This window comes from Bufo bufo, chromosome 11, assembly GCF_905171765.1.
Source record: "Bufo bufo chromosome 11, aBufBuf1.1, whole genome shotgun sequence".
Lineage (NCBI taxonomy): Eukaryota > Metazoa > Chordata > Amphibia > Anura > Bufonidae > Bufo > Bufo bufo.
This window is the reverse complement of record NC_053399.1, coordinates 8,230,537-8,257,266: the sequence shown is the minus strand read 5'-3', so window position 1 is coordinate 8,257,266 and position 26,730 is coordinate 8,230,537. Positions and strand designations below refer to the sequence as shown.

At 43.2% G+C, this 26,730-nt stretch overlaps 1 protein-coding gene across 1 annotated transcript; it reads right to left on the bottom strand.

The window, feature by feature from the left end:
- Positions 1-1,784: 1,784 nt before the first annotated feature.
- LOC120982408 (cholesterol 24-hydroxylase-like) lies at positions 1,785-26,702 on the bottom strand. Its single transcript, XM_040412527.1, has 15 exons — positions 26,521-26,702; positions 23,113-23,190; positions 20,280-20,361; positions 18,726-18,796; positions 17,753-17,839; positions 17,081-17,219; positions 15,361-15,471; positions 12,514-12,670; positions 12,084-12,146; positions 11,471-11,543; positions 10,937-11,021; positions 10,553-10,663; positions 10,061-10,149; positions 9,571-9,637; positions 1,785-2,768 (listed from the first exon to the last, which is right to left on the bottom strand). Exons 1-15 carry the CDS (start codon positions 26,655-26,657, stop codon positions 2,607-2,609), a joined length of 1,512 nt encoding a protein of 503 aa, XP_040268461.1. The 5' UTR covers positions 26,658-26,702; the 3' UTR covers positions 1,785-2,606.
- Between the last annotated feature and the right edge of the window lie 28 nt (positions 26,703-26,730).

Genomic DNA, 26,730 nt, shown 5'->3' with positions numbered 1-26,730 from the left:
AGAGACCACTATAATCTCCCATATGGATTCTTACCTGAAATCTTGTCCAGTAAATCCTAAGATGATTGTGGCATTATGAGCTGATGCTCTCCACTTCTTGGAAGTGAAATGTCTGCACAGCCAATCACTGTGTGCCACGCGCCAGGACCAGGAAGGGGAGAGCAGCAGAGACCAGAGCAGCTTCAGAAGAGCGAACATACTCAAAATTAATGAATTGGAGATTTCTCTACTTACTGCAAATCCTTCCAATTTATCTTCGACCTTGTGATGAGAAAATAATTAACTACCTATACTGGTTGTACATTTGGGCGATTTTTAGCGTCATGGATAAACAAACATAATATTCCTAGGAACTGCTATAGAATACTACACATAGTGGTGGTGGCTGCCCGCAAAATTATACGGTAAGTATGGAAACAACCATCACTAGAGATGAGTGAATTTCTTAAAAGTTCAATTCGACTGATTCACCGAATTTCACCCAAAAATTTGCTTTGTCACAAAGCACATTTTTTTGTAAGTAGCGGGTGCAATGACAGGGAGCTGTGATAGTGCCTCCCCCCAGCCATTGTACCCCTCAGATGCTGCGTTCATACATGATTGCGGCATCTGAGTGTAAAATTAACAATAAAAAAAAAGTCAAATCAAACTTACTGCCTCCATTTGTTCATGACGGGCCGGCCGCCGCCATCTTGCTTGAAGATCTCGGTCTAAATTCTGTGCGGCGTGAGATTTACGTCATCACGCCAGTGGCCTGTCGCAAGAAAATGGAGGAGGTAAGTTTGAATTTTTTAGTTTTTTTACACTATTTCAGATTAAATCGATTCGCTGACACGAAGCATGAGGAAATTCGGCTTCTAGGCGAATCAAATTTATCCTGAAATTCGGATCGAATGCCACTTCGTGGCATTCGATTCGCTCATCTCTAACCATCACCCCCCTCGTCAAATTATGTCATGAAAGTGGACTGGGTAGAGGCAGCGCACCATAAAGAACGCCACGTAAAACGCTTCTTTGAGGTGTGGGGAACGTTCATAGTTCTTTTGCCTCAGACCATTCAGTCTAGACTACGTCCATGTTTCTCCCCCACTACATGGTACCAGGAGAGAACTCTACAGGGGAACCATCCTTTCCCAACACTTAGACGACATGACGCTGAGAGACCACCTGCATAGACGCTGACAGGGTGACGTGCAGTTTGAGACCTGAAATCCCGTCCCATCCCGTTGCCCGCTGGACATCTTGTTCTGTTACATCAGCAAAAATAAGAGACAATTGGCAGCCAATAGGTTTTTAGTTACTGGTTTAATTATTAGATAAATTATGACATAATATATAAGAAAACGCACGAGTTTAAAGAGTCGCGATGTTTATTCCTTTACTCTTGATGTATTTGTGCGGTTGATACATGTCTTTTTTTTATCCTATTGATGCGAATGCATGGATATTCTGTATTGAGACTAAAAATTTCAATAAAAAGAATTTCCAAAAAAATCAAAAAAAAGAATCTGCATAACTAATCATATGCTAAATATTTGCAAGTCCAATTTATGTTTGAGATTGCCAAGATGGTTGTGTATAAAATGATGGTAGTCTCACGTTGGAAGCTGTAGAGGATGGTGAGATATGGAGCCCGAGAGTCAAAAGTTCAAAACATTGTTACCCTGTATAAATATATTGGTAATGCGCTCCTTCTAGTTTTGGCTTTATAAATATATACTGTAGGTGGTGAGCTCCCCCTAGTGGTGGCTTTAAAAATATATAGGTCGTGAGCTCCCCTAGTGGTGGCTTTATAAATATATAGGTCATGAGCTCCCCCTAGTGGTGGCTTTATAAATATATAGGTCATGAGCTCCCCCTAGTGGTGGCTTTATAAATATATAGGTTGTGAGCTTGCGCTAATGGTAGCTTGGCAGTCAGCCCGTTTCAATCTTCATAGGTTTTTGTTTCTAAACCGAGGGCTGAGCTACTTCCTTTAGGCAGTCAAACTTTTATCATTTAATTGATGACATTTGGCAGATGGCTCAGTGCAGTGGGGGTCCATTTTAAATTTTGCTGTGGGGGCCCTGTAATTTTGGTGCACGCACTGAATCGTAAATACAAAGCAATTGTGGATATAAACAGGGAAGCAAACCTAAATATGAGGCATCATATACAACATTTAGGGCTTATTCAGACGGCCGTATGAATGGTCCGCATCCGTTCCGCAATTTTGCAGAATAGTTGCGGGCCCATTCATTTCAATGGGGCCGCAAAAGATGCGGAAGCAGACTGTGTGCTGTCCACATTCGTGGTTCCATTCTGCGGCTCCGCGGAAAGGACAGAGCATGTCCTATTCTTGTCCGCAATGGCGGAAAAGAATAGGCATTTTCTATTATGGTTGCGGCCATGTGCGGTCCACAAATTGCAGATCGGCAAAACGCTACGGCTGAATGAGGCGTTACTTGTATGTAAATAATAGATCAAGCTGTGTAGTCCAGGGAAGAACACCTCCAGACCCCAGAGACCATGCATGAGCTCGAACTTGGAAAGAAAAGTATAGTCTTTCTACACTAAGGTGGATGAGCACTACTCAAAGTGTTCTTTTGAGAGGAAAGTTGCTGTAGTTATTTCTTCAATGTTTTGCGCTCTGCTCGAGGTCTCAGTCTGCAGATCACACCGTCCAATGGGCGCAGGGTCCCGGTGTCCAAGATCCTGAAGCTCTGTCCTTCCACCAGCTCAAATTCAAACCTCTGCACGAATTTGGCAATGACGACCTTGGCCTCCATCTGTAGACCGAGAACATTCACTTATTAAATGATTGTCTGCTGGATCAGCCGACCATCTAATGTATATGAGGGCCTTCCAGCTCTTTCCTGATGGAAGGGTTTAGAGTGAGCCAAGCATGCATGTGTATGGAGGGGTCAGACGAGATGTGTGTCCCCAGCCTTACAGTTACCTAATATGTATTAAAGGGATTCTGTCATCAGAAATTAGTCCTATAAGCTAAACATATGGCGATGTCCCTTGTAAAGCACTGAATCATAAAGTGAGTTTATCAAATGCCCCTGCGGCTCTATATTCCTAAAAAAGCGGTTTATATCACCTGTCAATCACTTCAAAATGTGTCCAAGGGGACGTCTCGTGGTGAAAGGTGCCCGGCTGCAGCCATCTCGGTTAGGTGCCCAGCGCCGCCTTCTGAGCTGAAATCGCCGCCCTCCCTTTCATTCGATCCGCCTACCTCAGGTGACTAACCTTCCTTGTGCCCAGCCACGCCCGCCTGTGAAGGAGCCCAGCACCACCTATGTCTCCTCCTTTCATCAACGATAGATAGACGTAATCTCGCGATGCGCGAGCTCTCGCATGCGCAGTTCTTTCCCTGAGGCTGATGCCACCACAGGGAAGGAACACTATACCAGCACTGCGCATGCGCGAGATTGCGGCTATCTATCGTTGATGAAAGGAGGAGACATAGGTGGTGCTGGGCTCCTTCACAGGCGGGCGTGGCTGGGCACAAGGAAGGTTAGTCATCTGAGGTAGGCGGATCGAATGAAAGGGAGGGCGGCGATTTCAGCTCAGAAGGCGGCGCTGGGCACCTAAACGAGATGGCTGCAGGTGATATAAACCTCTTTTTTATGAATATAGAGCCACAGGGGCATTTGATAAACTCTCTTTAGGATTTAGTGTTTTACAAGGGACATCGCCATATGTTTAGCTTATAGGACTAATTTCTGATGACAGAATCCCTTTAAGTATTGCCTATTATTCCCCTGGAGCTTGCCCTATAACATAGTGAAGGCAAAAACAGAGTCTAAGGGCCCGTTTACAGCTGCAGATTAACTGGTCAATTATCAGAAATAGAGGAATGTCTGCTCTGTAAAAAGACTCTAAGTATCAGCAGCACAGACCTCTCTCCTGTCTCTGTGCTGCTGGGGGTGGCTCTGTTCAGAATCAGTCTCCTTCTTCCTCTGGCAGCTGACTCCTTCCTGACAAGCAGAAAGCTATTTCTATTGGCTGCCCTGCAATAAGCGGAGGTAGGGCTGCCTTTTTTTTTACCATAAAAGAAAAGCTGGAAAAGTTCGATTTGTCTGACATAACCTTTACTTAATCATTTTTCTACAGATCTCTGCCTTGACTTGGACCCCAGAATTTCTGCAAGGCAGGCATCAGGATTACCACTGCACTATAGAACCACATTACTAGAAGCATGGGACTTTCTGTGTCTACAAGCTATTAAACAGTAACATTATTTAGTAGCTTTTTAGGCACAGAAAAATCTATCTTTGCAAGAGCATGGTTCAGTTAATGTAGTGGTAAACTTGCTGACTACCGTACAGGAGGTCTGGGGTTCAACTTCCAACATGAACCTGTAAAATAACTTCTTTAGTGAAGGTTTTAGCAGCAAAAATTGCTAAAACAAACAAAAAAAAAGCTATAAAGCAAAAGTTCCTAAAAGCTCCTAGCACACACAATCCTATTCCTATAGGATCCTATAGGGCAAAACTATAGTGTAGAGGTAGATGTGCTGCCTACCATACAGCAGGCCTGGGATTCAATTACCATCGAAAACCTGTGAAATTAATTATTTAGCAAATGTCTGTGCCCCTTCCCCAACCCACGTTAAACTGACCCCCCCCCCCTCCCCCAACGCTGGGAAGGGTGACTGAGAATGTAGCTCAGTAGAAGGGTGTACGCATTGCTATACACTGTGAACACCAGGTGGAGCCATACTATGTAAGCAACTGAACACCAGGTGGACCCATACTATGTAAGTAAATGAACACCAGGGGTGCCATACGATGTAAGTAACTGAACACCAGGTGGAGCCATACTATGTAAGTAACATGTAAGTAACTGAACACCAGGTGAAGCCATACTATGTAAGTAAATGAACACCAGGTGAAGCCATACTATGTAAGTAAATGAACACCAGGTGGCGCCATACTATGTAAGTAACTGAACACCAGATAGAGCCATACTATGTAAGTAAATGAACACCAGGTGGAGCCATACTGTAAAAGTAAATGAACACCAGGGGGCGCCATACTATGTAAGTATATGCACACTAGGTGGAGCCATACTATGTAAGTAAATGAACATTAGGTGGTGCCATACTATGTAAGTAAATGAACACCAGGGGGCGCCATACTATGTAAGTAAATGAACACCAGGTGGAGCCATACTATGTAAGTAAATGAACACCAGGTGGCGCCATACTCTGTAAGTAAATGAACCCCTGGTGGAGCCATACTATGTAAGTAAATGAATACCAGGTGGAGCCATACTAAGTAAGTAAATGAACACCAGGTGGCGCCATACTATGTAAGTAAATGAATACCAGGTGGAGCCATACTATGTAAGTAAATGAATACCAGGTGGAGCCATACTAAGTAAGTAAATGAACACCAGGTGGCACCATACTATGTAAGTAAATGAACACCAGGGGTGCCAAACTATGTAAGTAACTGAACACCAGGTGATGCCATACTATGTAAGTAAGTGAACACTAGGTGGAGCCATACTATGTAAGTAAATGAACACCAGGTGGAGCCATACTATGTAAGTAACTGGACACCAGGGGGAGCCATACTATGTAAGTAAATAAATACCAGGAGGCGCCATACTATGTAAGTAACTGAACACCAGGAGGTGCCATACTATGTAAGTAATTGAACACCAGGAGGTGCCATGCTATGTAAGTAACTGAACACCAGGAGGTGCCATACTATGTAAGTAAATGAACACCAGGGGCGCCATACTATGTAAGTAAGTGAACACTAGGTGGATCCATACTATGTAAGTAACTGAACACCAGGTGGAGCCATACTATGTAAGTAACTGGACACCAGGGGGAGCCATACTATGTAAGTAACTGGACACCAGGTGAAGCCATACTATGTAAGTAAATGATCACCAGGTGAAGCCATACTATTTAAGTAACCGAACACCAGGTGGAGCCATACTATGTAAGTAACATGTAAGTAACTGAACACCAGGTGAAGCCATACTATGTAAGTAAATGAACACCAGGTGAAGCCATACTATGTAAGTAAATGAACACCAGGTGGCGCCATACTATGTAAGTAACTGAACACCAGGTGGAGCCATACTATGTAAGTAAATGAACACCAGGTGGAGCCATACTGTAAAAGTAAATGAACACCAGGGGGCGCCATACTATGTAAGTATACGCACACTAGGTGGAGCCATACTATGTAAGTAAATGAACATTAGGTGGTGCCATACTATGTAAGTAAATGAACACCAGGGGGCGCCATACTATGTAAGTAAATGAACACCAGGTGGAGCCATACTATGTAAGTAAATGAACACCAGGTGGCGCCATACTATGTAAGTAAATGAACCCCAGGTGGAGCCATACTATGTAAGTAAATGAATACCAGGTGGAGCCATACTAAGTAAGTAAATGAACACCAGGTGGCACCATAGTATGTAAGTAAATGAATACCAGGTGGAGCCATACTATGTAAGTAAATGAATACCAGGTGGAGCCATACTAAGTAAGTAAATGAACACCAGGTGGCACCATACTATGTAAGTAAATGAACCACAGGGGGCGCCATACTATGTATGTAAATGAACACCAGGTGGAGCCATACTATGTAAATAAATGAACACCAGGTGGAGCCATACTATGTAAGTAAATGAACACCAGGTAGAGCCATACTATGTAAGTAAATGAACACCAGGTGGAGCCATACTATAAAAGTAAATGAACACCAGGTGGCACCATACTATGTAAGTAAATGAACACCAGGGGGCGCCATACTATGTAAGTATATGCACACTAGGTGGAGCCATACTATGTAAGTAAATGAACATTAGGTGGTGCCATACTATGTAAGTAAATGAACACCAGGCGGCGCCATACTATGTAAGTATATGAACATTAGGTGGTGCCATACTATGTAAGTAAATAAACACCAGGGGGCGCCATACTAAGTAAGCAACTGAACACCAGGTGGCGCCATACAATGTAAGTAACTGAACACCAGGTAGATCCATACTATGTAAGTAAATGAACACCAGGTGGAGCCATACTATAAAAGGAAATGAACACCAGGTGGCACCATACTATGTAAGTAAATGAACATCAGGTGGTGCCATACTATGTAAGTAAATGAACACCAGGTGGAGCCATACTGTGTAAGTAAATGAACACTAGGTGGCGCCATACTATGTAAGTAAATGAATACCAGGTGGAGCCATACTAAGTAAGTAATTGAACACCAGGTGGCACCATACTATGTAAGTAAATGAACCCCAGGGGGTGCCATACTGTGTAAGTAAATGAACACCAGGGGTGCCAAACTATGTAAGTAACTGAACACCAGGTGATGCCATACTATGTAAGTAAGTGAACACTAGGTGGAGCCATACTATGTAAGTAACTGAACACCAGGTGGAGCCATACTATGTAAGTAACTGGACACCAGGGGGAGCCATACTATGTAAGTAAATAAATACCAGGAGGCGCCATACTATGTAAGTAACTGAACACCAGGAGGTGCCATACTATGTAAGTAATTGAACACCAGGAGGTGCCATGCTATGTAAGTAACTGAACACCAGGAGGTGCCATACTATGTAAGTAAATGAACACCAGGGGCGCCATACTATGTAAGTAAGTGAACACTAGGTGGATCCATACTATGTAAGTAACTGAACACCAGGTGGAGCCATACTATGTAAGTAACTGGACACCAGGGGGAGCCATACTATGTAAGTAACTGGACACCAGGTGAAGCCATACTATGTAAGTAAATGATCACCAGGTGAAGCCATACTATTTAAGTAACCGAACACCAGGTGGAGCCATACTATGTAAGTAACATGTAAGTAACTGAACACCAGGTGAAGCCATACTATGTAAGTAAATGAACACCAGGTGAAGCCATACTATGTAAGTAAATGAACACCAGGTGGCGCCATACTATGTAAGTAACTGAACACCAGGTGGAGCCATACTATGTAAGTAAATGAACACCAGGTGGAGCCATACTGTAAAAGTAAATGAACACCAGGGGGCGCCATACTATGTAAGTATATGCACACTAGGTGGAGCCATACTATGTAAGTAAATGAACATTAGGTGGCACCATACTATGTAAGTAAATGAACACCAGGGGGCGCCATACTATGTAAGTAAATGAACACCAGGTGGAGCCATACTATGTAAGTAAATGAACACCAGGTGGCGCCATACTATGTAAGTAAATGAACCCCAGGTGGAGCCATACTATGTAAGTAAATGAATACCAGGTGGAGCCATACTAAGTAAGTAAATGAACACCAGGTGGCACCATACTATGTAAGTAAATGAATACCAGGTGGAGCCATACTATGTAAGTAAATGAATACCAGGTGGAGCCATACTAAGTAAGTAAATGAACACCAGGTGGCACCATACTATGTAAGTAAATGAACCACAGGGGGCGCCATACTATGTATGTAAATGAACACCAGGTGGAGCCATACTATAAAAGTAAATGAACACCAGGTGGCACCATACTATGTAAGTAAATGAACACCAGGGGGCGCCATACTATGTAAGTATATGCACACTAGGTGGAGCCATACTATGTAAGTAAATGAACATTAGGTGGTGCCATACTATGTAAGTAAATGAACACCAGGCGGCGCCATACTATGTAAGTATATGAACATTAGGTGGTGCCATACTATGTAAGTAAATAAACACCAGGGGGCGCCATACTAAGTAAGCAACTGAACACCAGGTGGCGCCATACAATGTAAGTAACTGAACACCAGGTAGATCCATACTATGTAAGTAAATGAACACCAGGTGGAGCCATACTATAAAAGGAAATGAACACCAGGTGGCACCATACTATGTAAGTAAATGAACATCAGGTGGTGCCATACTATGTAAGTAAATGAACACCAGGTGGAGCTATACTGTGTAAGTAAATGAACACTAGGTGGCGCCATACTATGTAAGTAAATGAATACCAGGTGGAGCCATACTAAGTAAGTAATTGAACACCAGGTGGCACCATACTATGTAAGTAAATGAACCCCAGGGGGTGCCATACTGTGTAAGTAAATAAACACCAGGTGGCACCATACTATGTAAGTAAATGAATACCAGGTGGAACCATACTAAGTAAGTAAATGAACACCAGGTGGCACCATACTAAGTAAGTAAATGAACCCCAGGGGGCACCATACTATGTAAGTAAATTAACTCTAGGTGGCGCCATACTATGTAAGTAAATGAACACCAGGTGGCACCATACTATGTAAGTAAATGAATACCAGGTGGAGCCATACTAAGTAAGTAAATGAACACCAGGTGGCGCCATACTATGTAAGTAAATGAATACCAGGAGCCATACTATGTAAGTAAATGAATACCAGGTGGAGCCATACTAAGTAAGTAAATGAACACCAGGTGGCGCCATACTATGTAAGTAAATGAACACCAAGTGGCACCATACTATGCAGGTGAACACCAGGTGGTGCCATGAGGTCCTGGAATATTATTTAATTTCTATAATCCAAGTTAAGATCTTGTTCTTCTTTATTTCACTTTTATAATCCACTTACCTGAGCAAATGCTTGTCCAATACATGTTCGTGGTCCAAGAGAAAATGGAAAGTAGACATGGGCAGGCCTGTATGTGTAAAATAAGGTAAGGATATGTCCAGTGCATGCTACCCTAAAAACATCTACCAATTCTATTCAAAATTAATACTAATAATAATACAATGAGTGAAGTGCCGGTCTTTTCCTTTGAATATTGAACCGGTTATTCCCACCCTGGACGCGAGCACCACGATACATGAGGAGGAGTGCCGACTGTTTTAATTTTTGTAATAATAATACAATACACAGAGAGCTCCCCCTAGTGGTGGTTGCAGGTACCCAGAATCTTATTATTATTATACACAGGGGATTTGGATCTTTGTCTGCTGTAAAGATCCATTAGGAAATTAACCTGCAGAGAGCATTGGATCTAGACCGACATAATATTAAAAGGAGAAAACGCAATTACTCTTTAAGATAAAACATATTATATTATGGATGCCACACTTACCTGGGAACATCAGGGTGGAATCTATCCGGGTTGAAGACCAAGGGGTCTGGAAAGTATTTCTCCATCCGACTCATGATGTATGTATTGAACTACAAAGAGAAGACATGGCTGCATAGTATGGTGTGCTGAGAATAGAGACTGTAGCTTCCTAGCAGTTAGCATTTAGAGGGGAATTTCACCTCAGTATAATTTCTGACATGTTATTGAGATACAAAGTGACAGGGGCAGCAGATGATATGGCCCTGGAGCCTGAGGGGCCCATAGACCTCCCCAGAACATAAGCAGACACCAATATTATACATATCACTTGCTAGGCTTTCATCCAAGAATCTAAAAATTGTTGTATACACATAATAAATCTGGTACAATGCATGTGGTCAGTTTTTTTGTGCATATTTCAGAACTGGATCCTCCCTGTCTCATGATCTTACTATAGGCCATGATTTGTCACCACATCTCAGCCCTGGTGATACAATGATGTCTGTCTCCTACCATTACATGTGACCCGCGAGGAATCATATGTCCTTCGATGACAATATCGCTTTCCGACCACCGCGATGTTCCTGGAGCAGTTGGGTACAACCTCAAGGTTTCCTTTAAAACCTAAGGAAGAATTTGGATTTCATTGACCATTGTTTTTGCAGCAGATCTTCTCTCATCCACACACGGGACAATTTCTATAAAGGAATCTTCACATAACTTGACTTGCGGTTTTTAAATCTGCAGCATTTCACTTTATGGTGAGGCTTTGCACCAGGGATTTCACCCTTTGCAATGCACAGGATGAAACCTGCAGCCAAACCGCAGTATGTGCGCTATAAATTCTGCAGCAAAATCGTCACTGCTGGGGGCAGACAAACCTACTGCTGTAAATACCTGGGACAGATATTTCAGTTTCCGAAGATCTTCATATACAATGTCTCTTTTGGAGCCAATAACTTCGTCCACTTCAACCTGGAGCCTGAGGAATTGGCAAAATTATCAGGAAAATAATGTAATCTCTAGTCAACATAATAATAATTATAGTAAATGAAAGACAAAGCTCAACCAGTGGGGATGAATAAGACCCCCAACGATCTCTACAACACAGGGACACTTCTCTACTCATGTGGGGGTCTCATACATGTCTATGTTATTGTGTGGGTCTCATACATCTCTCTGCTCCTGTGGGGGTCTCATACATCTCTCTGCTCCTGTGGGGGTCTCATACATATCTCTGCTCATGTGGGGGTCTCATACAAATCTCTGCTCATGTGGTGGTCTCATACACCTCTCTTCTCATGTGGGTTCACTTTAAGACCAAATCTGACTACATTCGCATGAGTTTCTATGGTCAAAGTAAGAATTACACATGCATATTACTAATACTGAGGAGATGTTTCCTTCATGGCCAGTGCAAGAGAGACTTACCGAGCTAGAACCTCTGGGTTCCGTGCTAATTCCATCAAACAAAAACTTAATTGGTTGGCTGTTGTTTCTTGTCCTGAAAACATTTAGCAAATCATTACTCAACCTCTTTATGGTAGATACATGATAAATAGATAGATAGATATGAGATAGACAGATAGATAAATAGATCGATGCATAGATTGATACATAAATATGAGATTAATAAATAGATACAAGATAGATAGATATAACAAGAAGCAACAGCAGCACTATCACTAAAAGCAGAACACCGTGGGTGCAATCCTCCCAGGGCTGTTGACTAATAGTCCAAAATATCCACTTTAAGAAATGATGCACCACTCCAATATGGTAAAAGGACGATGGACCCGCTTTTATTACCCCAACACCGTTTTGGGTAATAAAAGCAAGTCCATCACCCTTTTACTTTGCTGGCGTGATGCATCATTTCTTAAAGTGGATATTTTGGACTATTAGCCAAAATAGTAGTGGGATTTGCCATTCCCTCCCCTCTCCAGTATACCATTTTAGCCTGTGAAGTCTGCCATCCTCAATCCCAACCCTCATGACCAGATTGTGGCAATATATAGACAATTAAATACATAAACTTACTAACCTGCAATGAAGAAAGTCACAAAATTATCTATTAGATCCTCCATCGTGCAGCCTTCTTCTACATCTATAAAGACAATGATAATGGATTTTGATAGAATTTTATGAAAGTCTCCTAGAATCATTTCTATGGAACAGTAAGGGGGAATGTATCACCTTCTGCTCTCCAGAACTACAGCTCCAAAAAGTCAAAAACTCATTCCAGTAGGTGAGAGAAGTAAGAAGAACCGGATTAACATTTCTGGGCTAGCTGGGTTTAAAGATGCATCAGATTTACAAAACAGCCTACGCCAAAACCGACTGAAGCAAATCTGACATCAGATATTCCCCTTATGATAAATTCCTCCCAATGTTTTTAAACTCCCCCAATCAGGGAGGATTTGACCAATTTAAGAATTTCAATTTCTGTGTATTCAGCAATTGTAGAACCATACCGGATCCTTTAAGGATCTGCGTGAGGATATCTTTAGGAACGTCTTCTCCATCTTGAATTGCCTTGACCCTTCGCTCAATACATTCTTTTCCTGTTTCTCTCAGAAATTGGAGACTCTTTTTCACTTCTTTGATGAAGGATTGGTTGGATGGATAAAACTATGAGGAAAAAAATATCAGTGTCAACTGCAGGCTCTTATTAACCATGGGATCAAACCTCCTTATCTACCATTACACATGGCACCTTATGTCTTCTTCTCTACTATTAGATACAGCACCTATGTCTTCTCTACCATCAGATTCGGCACCTATGTCTCATTCTCTACTATTAGATACAGCACCTATGTCTCATTCTCTACTATTAGATACAGCACCTATGTCTCATTCTCTACTATTAGACACAGCACCTATGTCTTCTCTACCATCAGATTCGGCACCTATGTCTTCCTCTTTACCATTAGATACAGCACCTATGTCTTCTCTACCATTCGATACGGCACCTATGTCTCCTTCTCTACCATTAGATACAGCACCTATGTTTTCTCTAACATTAGATACAGCACCTATGTCTTCCTATTTACCATTAGATACAGCACCTATGACTTCTTCTCTACCATTCCATATGGCACCTATATCTTCCTTTAAGGCTACATTCACACGACCGTAGTGATTTGCGGTTTGTAATTTGCGGATTCGCAAAACACAGATCCTGGCCCTTGTGCGTTCCGCAATTTGTAGACTGCACATGGCCGGCACTATGATAGAAATGCCTATTCTAGTCCGCAATTGCGGAACGGATGCGGACCCATTCATATGGTCGTGTGAATGAGCCCTAACCATTAGATATAGATTATCTCTACCATTAGATAGAGATTATGTCTTCTTCTCTACCATTCCATACAGCACCTATGTCTTCTCTACCATTCCATACAGCATTCCATACATCTCTTCTTCTCTACTATTAGATATGGCACCTACCATTCCATACATCTCTTCTTCTCTACTTTTAGATATAGCACCTATGTCTTCCTCTCTACTAGTAGATATCGTACCTATGTCTTCTTTACCATTAGATACAGCACCTATGTCTTCTTCTCTACCATTCCATACAGCACTTTTGTCTTCTCTACTATTCCATACAGCACCTATGTCTTCTTCTCTACCATTAGATACGGCACCTATGTCTTCCTCTATACTAGTAGATATCGTACCTATGTCTTCTTCTCTACCATTAGATACGGCACCTATGTCTTCTTCTCCACCATTAGATACAGCACCTACAGTATGTCTTCTTCTCTACCATTAGACACGGCACCTATATCTTCTCTACCATTAGATACGGCACCTATGTCTTCCTCTATACTAGTAGATATCGTACCTATGTCTTCTTCTCTACCATTAGGTACAGCACCTATGTCTTCTTCTCTACCATTAGACACGGCACCTATATCTTCTCTACCATTAGATACGGCACCTATGTCTTCCTCTATACTAGTAGATATCGTACCTATGTCTTCTTCTCTACCATTAGATACAGCACCTATGTCTTCTTCTCTACCATTAGATACGGCACCTATGTCTTCTCTACCATTAGATACAGCACCTATGTCTTCTCTACCATTAGATACGGCACCTATGTCTTCCTCTAAACTAGTAGATATCGTACCTATGTCTTCTTCTCTACCATTAGATACGGCACCTATGTCTTCTTCTCCACCATTAGATACAGCACCTACAGTATGTCTTCTTCTCTACCATTAGACACGGCACCTATATCTTCTCTACCATTAGATACGGCACCTATGTCTTCCTCTATACTAGTAGATATCGTACCTATGTCTTCTTCTCTACCATTAGATACAGCACCTATGTCTTCTTCTCTACCATTAGATACGGCACCTATGTCTTCTCTACCATTAGATACAGCACCTATGTCTTCTCTACCATTAGATACGGCACCTATGTCTTCCTCTAAACTAGTAGATATCGTACCTATGTCTTCTTCTCTACCATTAGATACGGCACCTATGTCTTCTTCTCCACCATTAGGTACAGCACCTACAGTATGTCTTCTTCTCTACCATTAGACACGGCACCTATATCTTCTCTACCATTAGATACGGCACCTATGTCTTCCTCTATACTAGTAGATATCGTACCTATGTCTTCTTCTCTACCATTAGATACAGCACCTATGTCTTCTTCTCTACCATTAGACATGGCACCTATATCTTCTCTACCATTAGATACGGCACCTATGTCTTCCTCTATACTAGTAGATATCGTTCGTACCTATGTCTTCTTCTCTACCATTAGATACAGCACCTATGTCTTCTTCTCTACCATTAGATACGGCACCTATGTCTTCTCTACCATTAGATACAGCACCTATGTCTTCTCTACCATTAGATACGGCACCTATGTCTTCCTCTAAACTAGTAGATATCGTACCTATGTCTTCTTCTCTACCATTAGATACGGCACCTATGTCTTCTTCTCCACCATTAGATACAGCACCTAGAGTATGTCTTCTTCTCTACCATTAGACACGGCACCTATATCTTCTCTACCATTAGATACGGCACCTATGTCTTCCTCTATACTAGTAGATATCGTACCTATGTCTTCTTCTCTACCATTAGATACAGCACCTATGTCTTCTTCTCTACCAGTACACACGCCACCTATGTCTTCTTTTCTACTATTAGATATGACACCTATGTCTTCCTCTCTGCCATCACTAATAAATACTTTGTTTAAGGCCATCTTCTGATCTGATAGTCTGCAGGGTATAGAGGAGCTCTAGAGCCCAGTTTAGGTAAGAATATAACGGTGGGTATAATACAAACCAATGATAATGGATCTCGTGCCTCCACCATTCCTCTCATAACCGTTGAAATAGTTTTTGGAAATGGAGTTTGATCATCCTGAACAGAATTCAGATCCATGTCAAAGGCCACCTACAAGAGGGAATAGAGAATACAAAATATAATCTGAAAACTCAGGAAATAATGGGCTGAGCATTGCGCCAGGTTCTGGTGGCTGAGAAGATCAGTGGGGATCATTTTTTCACTTCAGGTGCAGTTTTTCACATGGCCAAGCATCTCATTTTAACCTCTTAAGGACGTGTCTATTTTGAACTTCAGGACACTGGCAAATTTTTTAAATCATTTTTTGAGGGGGCAGCAGGAAAAAACACAGCAATTCCACTGTTAGTTTTTGGATTTTATTTTCATGCAGTATAAGTGACATGGACCTTTTCCTGTGGTTCAGTACAATTACTATGATTTCTACTTTTTTGTATAGCATTTGTTTTCATGTTGCTCCATTTAAAGACCCAGATTATATTTATTTGTCCATTCAGGGAGTTGTGTATAGGATTTTTTGGAGCAACAAGTTGTCATTTTTGTGGGTATCCATTCTCAGATGACTATGACTTTTGGTCACTTTTTATTGCATTTTTGGGGAGATGCAATGAAAACAGTTGTTTTTTTTTTACCTATTTTATATTACCATTTTATTGTACAAATCATAACTCATGCAGAGATACCAATTGTGTATTTTTTTTACAGAAATAAGGGCCTTTTGCTATTTTTTTTTCAACACACTTTCTTAACTTTTTCCCCCACTAGGAGACTTGAAACTGTGATCCTCTGATCGCCCATATAATTCACTGCAATACATCTGCATTGCAGTGCATTATGTGAGTTACGTCAAATATAGCAGGTAACTTATTAGACACTGCCTTCGGCATCCATTCATAGCAGGCCTGGAGAACATTGTCAGCCCCTGTGGGATGATCGGTTGAGAGCAGGGGCAGACTGCCCATAGACCCTACAGGGAAATTTCCCCAGGGGGCAGACCGAGCCCTCTTCATTGCCACATAAAGATCTGATGCTCTCAGCATTAATTAATTTAGTAGGCATCCGGTACTTACTGTATGCACCTGGTGCGTGGCCGCCTGTGCCCTCCTGAATTCTACTGTATTGCCATCCTCAGGACCATGTTACAGTTTCTGACTGTGACATGGCAGTATTTTGTGCTGCACTACGGTATTGCTGTCGCCGCCTAATTCTGTTCTCTCTGTCTACATGTGTTGGTCCTGCCTACTTGCTTTGTCCCGTCTTCTGTGAATTTGGCTCCACCTACAATAGGGGGCCACTTTTATTTTATTTTTTTCCCAGGCCCACTTTAAGTTCCCAGTCCACCCCTGGTTGAGAGAGGTAACAAATTCGACCTCTCTGTAACCACTTAAATGCCATGGTCAGTATTAAGCAGGAGGTAGTCAAGTGATATCAGCACAACAGTGATGTCACCAGTCCCACCTCACAATATCATACTAACCAGCATCATAGTTGGTTTATATTCAGTGCATGTAAGCCCTGCCCTGGGAACGCTCAAACCCATCAGGGACCAATCATTTATGGTTTGGGTTTACATAATTCCCACCCATTTTCAACCTGGGATAGCCTGAATTTGCTAGGACTGTCTCTAAATCTTAGGAACAGTCCCTGCAAATTCATGACTTTGGCAACTATGCAAAGTCTTCTATGAAATGCTGAGAGTTACCTTGGCTATGACGTCCAGTGTGACTCTATTCATCATATTGTGCATCCCAACCTGGCTTTTCCAGTCGGCCTTTTCTGTTAGTCTGTCCATCAATTCCTCTGCTTTTTCATCAAAAATTCCCAATGACTCTAGTAAGTTGCTGGAAAGAATGGCACCACATACATTATTCACGAAGTTCTACAGTACGAAAACCGGCATGTAAGATGAGGTCAGTGCTTATTATCAGTCACGTCATATGTCGCCATTTTACTGCAGGTCAATTAGGAGTAATCTTGTATTTTCACATCCATCTGGTTAGTCCTAACACAAGAAGAAGCTTCCCATATACATAAGGCCGGTCATACGCATTAGGCAGCAATTTATCCCGACCGCCCCATTTATTGTACATGCAGGTTGTGGCGGGTCAAGTGTGGATGTGTCTTGAACAAGGAAAGAGAAAAAGCCTTAGATAGATATCTACCCAAGAAAAAAAGGGTTAAGCAGTAGAAATTCAACATGTCCGATCTTTACTTTCCCCGTCATATGCCGTTGGCTGAGAGTTGGGAGGTCCCATACACATTGGTCTTGCTGAAATTAGCATTTGTACGGCCAATTTAACTCTTGGTCCAGGGTCATGCCAACCAACACCTGGAACCATCAGATCTAACAGCATCTACCTCCTGAGGTACTCACGCTTTTTTGAATGCAGGATCCATAATCCTCCTTTGTTTGTGCCAGTGGTCATAGTTCTGAGCTGCGAGCAAACTTCTTCCCATAAATCTAAAAGTAAAAACAACCAAATAAGAGAAATCACACACAACACAACCAATCTGAGAAACAAAAGTCAAGGTTAGATGTCAACCACTGAATCACAAGAACCTGGACAATAACCTTCAGGATATTAAGGAAAGAGCAATATTGAGTCAAGAAGGACCATACGTAAGAGGGCAGGAAATCAACTCTGCCCCTAACTATGGGTTGCAGCACGACCCTGCTGCAGTGGCGATACCACCTAGATGAGCTGTTGTGTTGCTAGAAGTTGCCAGAATTCATATGCTATGTTTAAAGGGGCCGTCTCACTTCAGCAAGTGGCATTTATCATGTAGAGAAAGTTAACCCAAGGCACTTACTAATGTATTGGTATTATCCATATTACTTTGGTGGCTAGACTCCATCGCATTATGCACTGCTCGTTTCCACGGTTTCGACCACCCTTAAATCCAGCATCGGTGGCCGTGCTTGCACACTATAGAAAAAAGCACTTGCCTTTCTGGTGGCCAAAACCATAGAAACACACATAGGATAGTGATTTTTCCTATTGCGTGCAAGCATGGCCACCAATGCTGGATTGAAGGGTGGTCGTAACCATGGAAAAGAGAAGCGTATAATGTGATGGAAAAATGAGTCTAGCCAGCAAAGGAAGCAATATGGATTATAACAATATATTATGAAGTGTCTTGTATTAAATTTCTCTACATGATAAATGACATTTGCTGAAGTGAGACATCCCCTTATATCTCCCAGTACTTGCTATGTATTGTATTGCTGTACTGTTACATGTCTTTGAGCACCAGGTCTGCATTATCCGACCCCCTAAGGCAAGGCCACTGTTAACAAGAGCTTAATAAATAAAAATATAGACATTTCTATAGCTAAGTCAACTAACCTCGCTCCGAACAGGTTGTGCAGAATATCATAGAAATCATCTTTGGTATATTTTGGTGATAACAAAAATTCCTATAAAAATATATAGAAATCAATTATAACAAAGTGCATAACAGGAGACCAGTTTTTTAATTTACAGAGTGGTCCAAGAAGGTGCATTTTAGGTTCCATTTTGCTTTAGGAGGTAGGGATCATCTGCTTCCGCCACCTTGTATGACCCAGACCCAGGGGACATAACGGTACAAGTTGCAGTTTGGTGGATATTTCCATTGTGAGGCTCTGTTCACATCTTATTATGAGCTTATGATGGAGGTATACATCAGGAGGATCTCCTGCCATATATCTCCAACCTTAGACTGAGACATATCCCACTGTCTAGGTGGCCCATAGGCTCCCATTGTAAAAAGAAGCCCTGTATACCAGTGGTATACCTTATTACCCTGTCCCTGTGTATAGCAGTCTACCACGCATTTCTATACAGTAGCTTCTTATCTAAGGTAACTTAGACATCACCTGCGCATGACGGATCCCATAGACTGTAATGGCGTCCATTAAGATTCTGGCAGTTACAGTGGCGGCTGTGAGCCATTGCTGCTCTGCTCCTAGCGGCCTGGACCCTCCCCCCATTGCCTTCTTCCTGGTGGGTCCGGCCACCAGGTTTGCTCTGGCTTCCCATGCAAGCTGCGGCCTGCTTGCCAGCAGGGACTCGCCACTGCTGCCTGTAGGGCAAGCAAGTGCTCCCTCTGGCTTTTATAACACCAGCGTATGTCACCCTAATCTTCACCAGCCCATGGCTGGCAGCCTTCCCTTGTAGAAAGGTGCCTGAGCATTTAGGTTCCTTAGCATGCTAAGCTCCTGCTAGGTGTTCTGTATTCTGTTGTTTGCCCGTTTACCGACCTCTGACCCTGTATTCTGACCCTCTGCTTCCTGATCTGTGCCTACCCTGACCTCTAAACAATTCACACATTGCAAATACTCTGCCAGCCGTGACTTTGGCCTGTCCCTGACTACAGCTTTGCCTAACCCCTCCCTGCCCTGCATCGGTGTCTATGACCCCCATGGGTCAATTGGTAACCAAACGGAGACCACTCCAGGAGGCAGCAGCCTGGTGGTTCCCCTGCAGCAAAGTTCAGATCCCTGTATAGGAGTTGATGGGTGAATACCAGTGGACTGCCAGGATAAAGCCCTTAGGATTAGCTCAAAACCAAATCTGTTGGTTGACAGAGAAGTTCCACACCCAGTGCTGTAATACCGGCATTCTGCCATGCAAAATACTACTGCATGCAGCGGTTCCTTGTCCAAACCTCCATTACGGGAGTGAACCTAGCCTTACTTGGAACTTCCAGATAGAATGTGAGCAAGTATTCTGATATGAATTAGTCAGACCCGTGATAACCTATCATGCAGAGGGCATTTGGAAGCCTTGTCCTTGGGGGCACAAAAGGGGCATAATTAGAATTTACGATTATAGATGAGAAATCTGAAATTAGAGGCAACACTAATCCCTTGAAAGCAGGAATAATCTGAATATGTCTAGAAGTGCTTGGTCTCTTACCTTAACTCCTTCTGGGCTGACAACAAAGATCATCACCTTGTGCAATGCATTGAGACGTATTACCGGACCGTACCTCTCTATCCTAGAAAAGAAAGTGACCCATCACATATATGCATTAGAGTAATGTCGGCCAAACCGACTCATGTCGTCATCTAATTTGCACTGGGGCCTCCCAAATCTCTTCTACTGTAGATTTTGGGGGAAGAAGGATCACGCATGTTAGACCTCAACATATCCGATCCTATGGCTGTCATGGAGATTTACCCTGGGCTTACTTGCCACTGAGAACACATGCATGCAGGTCCCATCTACCCAAAGTCCCAGCACTACAACAGTATCATAGTCTGACCTCCAGCTTAGTGGAGAAGACTACTGCTGTTAGGATACAGCTATCAGGAGTCAGACCAGTTCACTTCTATGGGACAAAGCAGTTGTAATTACACTGCGCCACCTCTACAAAGGAGACAACGGGTGATCGTGAGAGGAAGCAGGGCTCGCACAAGCGTCATTTCCCCTTTAAAGGGCTGATTGGCGGAGGTGCCAGGAGTCAGGCCCTCACTGATTTGATGGATAGGTCATCAATATTAAGCCACTGCACAACCCCTTTAAGACTGATCTTGGGGTATCCAATAATTCTTTGTAATTGGAGCAAACTAATGCTATGGGAAACTCTTTCCGTCACTAACCTGGAGAGATGCAGGGCAGGGAGGGGTTACTTCTACACCTCGTTGACCAGAACTTTTTGGCCTTATGTTCCCATCCATCTAATGTAGATCCAGGCTGAACCCAAATGCCCTTTGCCTCTTTTCCCAGTTTCAGACGTGTGAGCGGCCAGCACAGGGCCACTGTTGGAGCTATTTTTTATTTAATTTTTTTAAACTTTACTTATTGGTTTTGCCAAGATATGTTCCACAACAAAATGGGAGTCATACATGAAACGACAGACATAAAGATGATGATTGATCAAGTATAAAACCCCCAGAAGACCATGACCGTCATCCCCCATCCCCCCCAAAGCTCCACGATCTGCACCATACAGAAAGAGATGTAAAGAAACCAATAAACCATCATTGCGCCAGAAGAACCATGAAGAATGTAATTTCCACTATGATAACCTAATGGGCATTCAACCAGATAGTCAGTATATTGAAAGCAATTGAAGGGCGCTCTTCTAGTAGAGAGCGGTAATGTCCCAAGAAATTTTGACTACATCATAAAAAAAGTTCTCAGTTCGCTTCTCTTTGTCAAGCAGAGTTCTATGCCAGACCATCTCAGTTTCATGTACCCTCCATGACCTGGTCAATAGTTATGATCCATCTCAAATACTACATGATCATCAACTCTCTGACATGTCATGTCCTAAAGGGGTAGTCCAACCTCAATAAAATATTAGTTTCAGGCATCTTTTGAAAGCCCCGCCAATCGAACGCCACGTCTCCCGTCTCCGTACTGTCCATTTGGGGAGGAATGGGTTGTCTCTGGTCCTATACTTATTCCAGGGCCTTATAGGAAAATCAGGGCCTAGGTATCCTGCATATGAGTATTCCTACCTTCAAGGTCTATTCATATTGATAGGTAGTCAGGGCCAGGATTAGGGTTGTCTAGGAGGTGACCTGTTTCTTCCCTAGTTTCCAGGCCCAGTTACTGTTCCCCTTCCCTCCTGTGTTCAGTGTGGAGTTTCCCCCCCACACTGATTGTGACAAATGATCACTGTAGCCAATCTCTGACACCGTTTCTTGTCTGTCACTAATTTTTTATTGAGGTTGGATAACCCCTGTGAGCATGGGCGGACTGGGAACTTAAAGCGGCCCTGAAAAAAAATACTAAAAGTGGCCCCGTTTTGTAGTTGGGTCCAAATTAATGGAAGGCAGGGCCAGCAATACCATATAGTGGCACATTATACCACCCCAACAGAGCCAAATACCACAGTCCATCACAAAATGCTGGCAGCAGCACAAAATACTTCCCCAAAAACTTCCACTGGCCGGCCGTGAGCATTGGCCCACGGGAAATTTTATTGTAAGGTCTATGGCCAATCCACCCCTGCCTGTGAGACGCCTATTCTCTTTAGCCTCTGTTCACACTGCGTTTGTCTATATGTTGGACATATACCTCTGACGTAAACCGCTATACAGCAACAGTCATTGAACAGAATACAAAAAATATACTGAGCCACATCTTGTGTTGGCCGCTGTAGAGAACAGTACAGTCTACTCTGCTTTTCTATACAGTAAAGAAAAAGTATGCCGTCACATCGCACCCCAGAGAAGGCTAAAAGTGCACTCATTTGGCATCCATCAGGTAAATGGGGGTCCATGGCTACATTAAGCGTATATGCTGGAAATTTCCAGTGCATATGCTGAACATGTTCACCCTGATGGGTCTGTGACCATAAGGTAAGATGAACGTTGGACAAAATCACTGATTTCAGGAGGGGCATCCAACCATCTATAGGGGTGACCCAATTCTCCCTTTACAGAAGAATGCCTCATGCACACGACCGTAGTTGTGGTCCGCATCCGAGCCGCAGTTTTTGCGGCTCGGATGCGGACCCATTCATTTCAATGGGGCCGCAAAAGATGCGGATATAGCACTCCGTGTGCTGTCCGCATCCGTTGCTCCGTTCCGTGGTCTGCAAAAAAAATAAAGCATGTCCTATTCTTGTCCGTGAAGCATGTCTACAATGGGCCGCCCGTTCCGCAAATTGCGGAAGGCACACGGGCGGCACGGTCGTGTGCATGAGGCCGAAGAGATAGCCAATTGTCAGAGGCGTCTTATTCCTCTCCCCCAACTGAGAACACATGCATGCTCGGCTACAGGTAACAATACATACCATTCAAAGAAGGAGTCATAAATTATCTCGCTATTCCTCATCATCTTCATCAGTGATGGCAAGTGTCCCAGTAAAAGGCTGCAAATCAAATACAACAACCGTAAATCAATAGAAGATTGTATGCCGCCCACAGCAGCCAATCACAGTGCAGCTTTCATTCCGTATTCTGCCCTTGAAATAAAAAATCTGGGCTGTGATTGGCTGCTGGGGGCGGCAGATTTCATATTTCAAGGGCAGAATATGGAATGAAAGCTGCACTGTGATTGGTTGCTAGTTTCATACACGTTCCACTCAATAGGCATTAAACGGGTTCTCTCACTTCAGCAAGTGGCATTTATCATATAGAGAACGTTAATACAAGGCACTTACTAATGTATTGTTTTTACCCATATTGCTTCCTTTGCTGGCTGGATTCATTTTCCCATCACATTATACACTGCTCGTTTCCAGTGTTACAGACCACCCTGCAATCCATCAGGGGTGGTCGTGCTTGCACACTATAGGAAAAAGCGTCAGCCTCTCTGGTGGCCGGGACCATGGGAGCACACATAGGTTGGTGCTTTTTCCTATATTGTGCAAGAATGACCACAACTGATGGATTGCAGGGTGGTCTGTAACCATGGAAACGAGCAGTGTATAATTGATGGAAAAATGAATCCAGCCAGCAAAAGAAGCAATATGGGTAATAACAATACATTAGTAAGTGCCTTGTATTAACTTTCTCTACATGATAAATGCCACTTACTGAAGTGAGAGGACCCCTTTAAGGACACTGCTCTCTCCTGGTTCTCTTCATATCTCTCTGGCTGCTCCTTTAGTGTAACATTCACTGGCTCTTGATGTTCCTCTTGATGTTGGGGTTCCTCAGGGTTCAGTACTAGGTCCTCTACTCTTCTCCCTCTACACAGCCCCCATTGGACAAACTATCAGTAGATTTGGCTTTCAGTACCATCTCTATGCTGACGACACCCAACTATACACTTCATCTCCTGACATCACCCCCTCTGTACTCCAAAACATCAGTCATTTTCTGGCAGCTGTCCTCTCTGGATCTAAAACTGAACCTCTCAGAAACGGAACTTCTTGTCTTCCCCCCTCTACTAACCCACCTAAGCTTGATATTTCCATCTCGTCTGCGGTATCATAACTCCTGGGCAGCACACCCGCTGTCTTGGGGTCATGTGTGACTCGGATCTTTCCTTTGTTCCCCATATCAAATCACTTACTCACTCTTGTCGTTTGCACCTCAAGAACTTCTCCAGAACCTGCCCTTTTCTTATGGTGGAAACCAGGGGTGGACTGGGAACTTAAAGTGGCCCTGGAAAAAATACTAAAAGTCGCCCCGTTTTGTAGTCGGGCCCTACTGCCCGGCCATGAGTAGGGCTCAGGTGGCCCCCTGGGCATCAGCCTACCGGTAAATTTCCCTGTAAGGTCTATGGCCAATCCACCCCTGGTGGAAACGGCCAAAACTCTTGTTGTTGCTTTGATCCATTCTCATCTTGACTATAATTCATTACTAATTGGTCTTCCTCTCACTAAACTTTTCCCCCCTTCAGTCTGTCCGAAATGCTGCAGCCAGGCTAATCTATCTATTCACCCGCTACACTGATGCTTCTAGCCTATGCCAATCACTTCACTGGTTACCCATCCACCACAGTTCAAACTTCTCACCCTCACCCACAAAGCCATCCACAGTACTAACCCTCCATACATCTCCTCCATCATTTCCGTCTACCACCCTACTCGTGCTCTCCATTCTGCCAGTGATCTAAGATTAACAGCCTCCATAATTTGTACCTCTCACTCCCATCTTCAAGACTTTTCTCGAGCTGCACCTACTCTCTGGAATGATCTGCCCTGGAATATCAGGTCCATTTCCAACTTCCCTACCTTCAAATGTGCCTTAAAAACACATATTTTCAGGCAGGCTTATCAAGCTACCTAAAATGACTATTCCCCGAGTAACCCCTTCCCACCAACTTCTCAGAGCTGAACTCGATGTTCTGACAGTAATCCCTACACCCAAAGCACTAGCACACGCAGATGGGCCTACACCATTCCTTTCAGTACAAAGATGGCTGGACCACTTCATACACCAATCAACTACCTTTTGTGTCATCCCCACTGCCTCATAGATTGTAAGCTCTTGCGAGCAGGGCCCTCACTCTTTTAGGCCCCTTGCAGATGACCGTGTCCGAATTAGGTCCGGATGCGTTGCGGATGCGTTCAGTGAAAACAACGCGATTTTGCAAACAAGTCATTCAGTTTTGTTTGCGATCGCATTCAGTTGCTCAGTTTTTATCGCGCGGGTGAAATGCGCATTGATGCTTTTTTCAAACGCGTGATGAAAAACGGCTTGTTTACAAACACCATTTCTTAGCAACCGCACTTGCTTGCGGATGCGATGTGTTTTTCACGCAGCCCCATTAACTTTTATGAGGCCAGCGTTGCAGGAAAAACGCCGCGATTTTCACGCAACGCACAAGTGATGCGTGAAAACCAAAGCTCACGTACACAGACCCATTGAAATGAATGGGTCCGGATTCCGTGCAGTCGCAATGCATTTGCATCACGCATTGCACCCGCGTGGAATACTCACTCGTGTGAAAGGGGCCTTAAAGTGTTTCAGTTGCATATTAGCCAGTAACTTTGTGATGTCTTTTGTTTTGCACATGAACCTTCTGAATTGTAAAGCGCTGCAGAATATGGTGGCTCTATAGAAATAAAGATTATTATTAATATTGGAAGAGATGAAGAGGGGCCTGGATGGATTTCTGGAGTGTAATAATAGTACAGGTTATAGTTACTAGATTTCTGGAGAATTGTTACAATGATTTACTTGTCTAATGTCCTACACAACAGGTGAGATGTCTTGTGTTTTATCAGCTGCTGACATGATATAACTGGGAGGATTTTCTTGTCTCAAGGTAAAGTTCAAAAATGCCTTATCTACCACACAGATAGCAGAGCCTGTACATTGGAGCCAATGTCATAGAGGGCAAAGCCTACTATAAGCTGAGTAAGCAAAAGGTTAGTAAGATGCAAAGCGGGGGGGAAGGGGGGGGGGGGCAAAAAAAGGAAAATGCATTTAGATTTTGCTAAATCTTTGCACAGAGATGTAGAATCTACCAGCGCTTGCTGTCAATGATTGACAACATTACTTGAAGAGGCTGGAAACCTGGGCTGATACCGTCCATAGGACAGCGCACGGCTCGTTACAGTGTATCAGTGCTCTCTTCTGTAACAAGCCCTGCAGCAGGACACAAGAATCTTTTCACATTTCCTGTCTATTCTTTGGCATTATTGTTCTTCCCACATCGCTGCGTTGTCCGCAAATTGTTACAATCCCAGTAAAAAAAGGAAAGGGAAAGAGATCTTAGAAAATTATTAGAAAGTTGCAGAACTTACCTGTCTCTGGGGGGTCCAGGGATGTGGTCATATTTTAAGTGGAGGTAGTAGATATATCCACAGACCAGAAGGAAACCTATGACGGCCAAGATCAGGAGCAGAAAAACAGCCCCAGCAATAAAACCCCAAACCCCCATGTTGTGGAGACACTTGGGGAGCGAGGACAGGACTGAGGTTGTGGGTGATCTGTGACCAGTGTATGCTGCACTA

What these genes read in the sequence shown, in the direction of transcription:
- LOC120982408 (XM_040412527.1), bottom strand. Translation starts at nt 26,657, where the DNA reads ATGGGGGTTTGGGGTTTTATTGCTGGGGCTGTTTTTCTGCTCCTGATC. An exon ending in CCTGGACCCCCCAGAGACAG is followed by an intron (nt 23,191 to 26,520) that starts GTAAGTTCTGCA and finishes TTTGATTTGCAG; the next exon opens with CCTTTTACTGGGACACTTGC. An exon ending in CACTGGACGTCATAGCCAAG is followed by an intron (nt 15,472 to 17,080) that starts GTAACTCTCAGC and finishes TCCCTCTTGTAG; the next exon opens with GTGGCCTTTGACATGGATCT.